This window comes from Papaver somniferum, chromosome 11, assembly GCF_003573695.1.
Source record: "Papaver somniferum cultivar HN1 chromosome 11, ASM357369v1, whole genome shotgun sequence".
NCBI lineage: Eukaryota > Viridiplantae > Streptophyta > Magnoliopsida > Ranunculales > Papaveraceae > Papaver > Papaver somniferum.
In genome coordinates this window covers 59,381,106-59,386,710 of record NC_039368.1, presented here as the reverse complement: position 1 = coordinate 59,386,710, position 5,605 = coordinate 59,381,106, and the positions used below count along the sequence as shown (strand labels likewise).

At 37.9% G+C, this 5,605-nt stretch overlaps 1 protein-coding gene across 2 annotated transcripts; it reads left to right on the top strand.

The window, feature by feature from the left end:
• The first annotated feature begins 2,503 nt into the window (after window positions 1-2,503).
• LOC113322116 (ricin B-like lectin R40G3) lies at window positions 2,504-5,084 on the top strand. 2 transcript variants are annotated; one of them, XR_003346973.1, is made up of 5 exons: window positions 2,504-3,205; window positions 3,321-3,443; window positions 4,285-4,513; window positions 4,743-4,796; window positions 4,899-5,084. XR_003346973.1 is itself a non-coding variant. In XM_026570137.1 (4 exons), coding segments are annotated over exons 1-4 (921 nt in total). In that variant the 5' UTR covers window positions 2,506-2,638; the 3' UTR covers window positions 4,745-5,084. The 2 variants fall into 2 exon arrangements, 1 of the variants encoding a protein (XP_026425922.1); XM_026570137.1 differs by having other exon boundaries at window positions 2,506-3,205; window positions 4,743-5,084.
• The last annotated feature ends 521 nt before the right edge of the window (window positions 5,085-5,605 follow it).

The window sequence follows — 5,605 nt, the reverse complement described above, 5'->3', positions numbered from 1 at the left end:
AGAAAGATAACCAAATTTCCAACAATAAGCACCATTATGATCGGATATAGGTGTCATAACTGTATGCACACCCAGTAAACTGTATCTGAGGAGTCTACAAAGTTCTTTGTCTCAGGAGGTGATCTCTAGATTATTGAAATCTAGATCAAAGCAATCATCCACACTCTAACTTCTTGAGCATAATGGTTTCTCCTTATCAACTTGTTGGTGGTGGTTTTTTGGTTAGGGCGAAAACCGTAAAATTCCATATTTATTAAGCTCCTATTTGCATTATTCACTAATGCTGAGCCTGCTGAGTATCTAACTTATGCTATGTTCCCAGCTGAACTCTTAATATTGACATAATATAACGTTTAACGTTCACTCTTAGCTGAGTAGCATCAATCTTCCGAAATGTTTGAATTAAGATATGCATGAAGATACCTGATCGGAAGCGCGCACTCGTAAGAGTGAATAATTAGTAATTTTGCGTTAGCGTGCAGATTTACTTAAAATTGATTAATTTTATTTCAATGCACAAAATTCAATTTTTCGACCTAATTTTGTGTCAACTCACAAAATTGGATTTTTTCCCTAAAAACGGAGCGTGCACGATATCTTGATCCCTATTGGTCGAGATTAAACCTAGGCAAGCTAGGAAACTAGCCCATCATAGAGCCAGTAGGAGTAAAATACAAGTGAAAAAATAAATAAAAGGGGAAACCATGACTGATTAGGTCAGTCACGGATAGGGCACGACCGCGCCACTTGGCCGACCGGTTTTCCCTAAGTCACCTCCCCCATGGTTGAACGGCCTTGCTTCGCATTAGCCCCGCGCACTCATCTTCCCTATCGACCAATCACATCTCTTCTACACTACAAGCTTCGATTTAAATTGAAGATGGAAGTATGATGGTCGACACGTTTAATTTCTTAAGAAAATAGATTTTGGCCGCCCAAGGTAGTCGCTAATTAATCACGACCACACAACTTGGACGACTCAATTAGCTAACCCTAATTCTTATTAGCTCGGAAAATAAGGTGTCGTTGTGATGACCGGCCACCCATCTATTTCCTAGACTAATAACATCGCTCCTAGCCTTCCTGCTCTGTTCCAAATAGTTGGTCGAAGTAGGCTAGTCGAGCTGCTTCTTGTATATAATAAATTAACTCTAAACCATCCAAGCTAGTTGCAGAATGATCACGACCACATGACTTTTCCGGTCAATTTAACAAGCTTGGCTCTCTCCTGGCATGACCGAGCAAGCTCCATGATAGCTACCTGCGGGCCCTCTACTATTTCAGCCAATCAGGTCGCTCCTAGACTACCTTCTTTGCTCCGAATCATCGCCCAAAGTAGGCTAGTCGTGCTGCCCATAAGGGTCTTAATTAGGTTAAACGATAATCGAAAACTGTCAAAAATCATCTCGACCATCCAACTTGACTAGCTGATTTGACCTCCTTAGATTTGATTTGATCCAATCAATGAGGTGCCATGAGTACTACCGGCCATCCCTCTCCTAGATAGACCTATCACCTCATCCCAACTTGCTTGTACGGCTCCCGGCAGTTTCTCAAAGAAGGAAGGTCGCACCATCTTTTTAACCTTAAGATCGGTGACTAATTCAAGCAGGCTCTATACAACGATGCGCTACATGCATCGAATATTCTGATCTGCTTGCTTTGATGCTATCTAATTGATCACACAAAACAATATTTTCCAGATCAATTACCCTTATCCATCTTCACATCATATTTTCCAATCATTTCCATCTCATATTTTTAACCATAAAATTTATTCAGCGATTAAAACAAAGTATTAAAACCATAAAAATGACATTGCGATAGGTCAAATCTAAATTGATTTGAAAAGAAAATGATGAATCTAACTTCGGGTGGAGCAGAGAAAAGAAGATCTAGATGTGAGACTAGTCATATCTGATTTCGGTTTATCAAAAGTCATCTTAGAATCCTCACCACCTATGGGATTTTTACATGAAGCCGGAGTGGATGTTTGATTAGTTCACCGTGAGAGAAGACAATATTCACGTTGTAATTCTCAACATCTTTTCTGATTTTTTTCTCCTTTTTGATTAATTTTTTATTCTTTCATTGTTTTGGAACTTGAGAGAGACGCAAAGATCAATACAAATGAAAGGAGATTGGAATCAACTGTCTACGAGGGTAATTTGGTTATTTAAAAAAAACAAAATTTAAAATTATGGGTGTGTGAGTAAGTTTGACCAAGGAAATGGATGGGCGCACCAAGTTTTCAGCCTGTGGGTTTTTGGATGAAAAAAAAATCTAGAAAACGGGCCTGACAGTAGTTGTACATTTAGATTTCTGTGCCAGGCCCCGGAACTCAAATTAGCCCATCATGGCAGTACCCTTTGGGAAGAACTAAACGTGGAAAGCTTAATCAGAAATTCAGAATAAAACCGATCGGAATAAAACTGTGTAGGATAAGATTATTCTCTGCGTAATAATTACGACTGTCTCCACCCACGTATGGCCCATAATATACCAGTCAGTTCACCCTTCCTTCTCTGCAGCTTGTCGATCATTTTCTCTCACAATCGCAACAACTCTCGGAATAATAATTAGTTCTCATAAAATCGAAATTGAGTTTTGAGAGTAAATTTTCGAAGAAGAAACGACCATGGAGTTTCCTTTCGGTCATCACCATCGAAGAAACGACGAGGATGATTACCCACCACCGCCACCATCATTCCCACAACACCATAATCATCATCACCAAAATGATTTCCCACCACCACAACCAGATTACAGAGATCAACAACCTTTTCACCCAAATCAAGCAGAAATTCAGCATCATTATCATCAAAATCCATCACAACAAGAACCTAATTATGGTTATCCACCACCACCGCAACAACAACAACCTGATTATGGATATCCACCACCACAACAATCTGGGTATTCATCAACTGTTACGCATCATGTTTCTCATGAAGTCAATTACCCAAGATTCGAACCTGAATTTCAACATGAAAACAGAGATCATAAATACAACCGACATGATTACCATAATCGTCCTGAGAATCAAACTGTCATACATCATCACAGTCATGAAAGTGGTGGTGGGTCTGAGTTGCTTAACAAACCCACTGTTAGGGTTTACTGCAAGGCTGAACCAAATTACTCCCTTGCCATAAGAGATGGCAAAGTGATTCTTGCTCGTTCTGATCCTTCTGATTTGTCCCAGGTATGATCTTTTTCACTAGGGGTTTGTTGTTTTTATGATTCTCTTGTTAACTTTGCTATCACTCGATTCTTTTCCCTAGTGTTCTTTTTTTTTTTTTTGGGTTTTCTTGTTTCAGCATTGGATCAAAGATGAAAAGTACAGTGTTAGGGTTAAGGATGAAGAGGGTAGCCCTAGTTTTGCTTTGATCAATAAAGCTACTGGTCAGGCCATGAAACACTCTGTTGGAGCTACCCATCCTGTAAGTATTTGCGTTTATATTTCAAGTGAGATGAATTAGATCTGCCATGTTTTGCTTTTATATGCTTCAAAAATATCATGCTGTTAGCAAAGTGGTTTTACATCCGAAGTGACAGTTAGGATGTCCAAATTCCGAATTGGAGATTGTGAATGGAATTATGTGGGATCACTAGGTTTGATTCTTCAAACAAAAATACCTATTAGGCTATTATGGTTAGTCATAAGTTGCATTTTGTACTCTTCAATTTCAATTCAATTTTTGTTCTTTTTCAATCTTCCATTTTCATTGCTGAACTTGGTTTAGAGAAAAGAACATAGGAAAGGTGGGTCTTTATCGATTTCTTACCATCTTATCAGGGCAGAGTTATTATTAATTGCAATTGAATTTAACATCCACTGTTGGTGGAGATATTTAAATCTCTTCAAGTGATGCTGTGTTTCTGCTACATGAGTTGTATGATTTATCTGTGACGAAATTTATTTGCCAAGACTCTCCTGTACTATGCTGAACTTGATTTATTAACCGCATTAGTAGGTTGAACTTGATTTATTTCATGAGTATCATTGAATTAAATTATTGTATTCCCATGTATCGTTAGATATGAATTGGCATTTCCCTGGATAAATGTAGTTGTTCTGCTGCTATTTTCTCTTTCCAAACTCTTAGTGCTTGTAATACTTGTCAATGGAAAGTATTAGGGAGTAGAAGCATACGGTGAGTGGTTGCAACTAACAGATGTCTTCCCTTCATAACATGTTTCCCGTATAGGTATAGGTATTGTTATCTTAATTTGAAGAAAAAGGTAGCATTCCGAACTAATCGTAATTCATACATCTTGTAGGTCCAGCTGCGTCATTACAATCAAAATGAACTTGATGAGTCTGTGCTGTGGGCGGAGAGCAAGGACACTGGTGAAGGTTACAGATGCATAAGAATGATAAATAACATTCGCCTAAACCTGGATGCTTTTCATGGTGACAAGAACAGTGGTGGAGTCCATGACGGCACCATTCTAGTGCTGTGGGAATGGTTGAATGGAGAAAACCAGCGATGGAAGATCGTTCGTTACTGTAAGTCTTTCAAGCTTTAAGAAAACAATATCTGCGTTAATGAATCGAATCGAATTGAATCTCCTTAGCTACTCTGAGGTCCCAACTAAAGTTAATTATGTACCCAGGTTACCATGATAGCTAGACAGTAAGAGATTTTAAGCACCACTGCACTAGATAGTGATTACAGATGGTTGTACTTGTTTTTTCCTAAGTATATGGCTGATTTTCTTTTTGTGATCTGATGCAGGATATGCTGGTATAATAGACAGCTTCTCTGGCTGTTTGGAAATAATATGTGGGGGTAAAACTTAGTTGTGCTCTTTTAGCATCTAATGAAACGATTGCCGTATTTTAAGTACTGGGATTTCCTTTTTGTTTCTAATAGAAGTGCAATTACTTGCAGTTTGATTCCGCTCCAATAGGACAACCTCTGGTTTACTCTTGGTTACTGCAGAACTTTAGTATGAAGTCATAAAATTGTGTCAGTTTGTCTCTTGACTACTGCAGAACTCTTATGCATGGTTATGAAATATTGTTATCTAGTTTGTTGGAATCCAAAATTCAAATCTAATTTATCAAAATTCCAATATACTCCCTCCGTCCCAAATTAGATGTGCTAGTTGGTTTTAAATTTTGTCCCATGAATAGATGAATTATCTTACTAATCAGAGCTAGCACTATGGAGAGGGGTATCCCCTCTCTATCCCTCAAAACACTAAAATCCCAACTGCTATGGTCTCCCATAGGGATATACACTCATTTCCCTACAAGGCTGATCACATCTGATCAGTCTTGTAGGGAAGGGAAATCACACGTGTACTGAGTTCCCGTATTTTTTTACACTTTACGGTTACTCAGTGGCCGTAGCATTTTACACGGCTACTGAGTTTTCGTATTTGGTTTTTATAGTTTTATCCTAAAACTTTCCCTTCTCACTTTTTTTTTTTACAAAACTCTTTTTTTTACCTATTATATCTTCTTTTTATCTATTATATATCATTTTTTACTCTAAAATATATGTTTTTACCTAAACAAATATATTCTTATTGAAAAAAAAACTGGGAAAAAAAATACGGGTACCCGTTTGGTACTATTCACACGGCTAGCTAC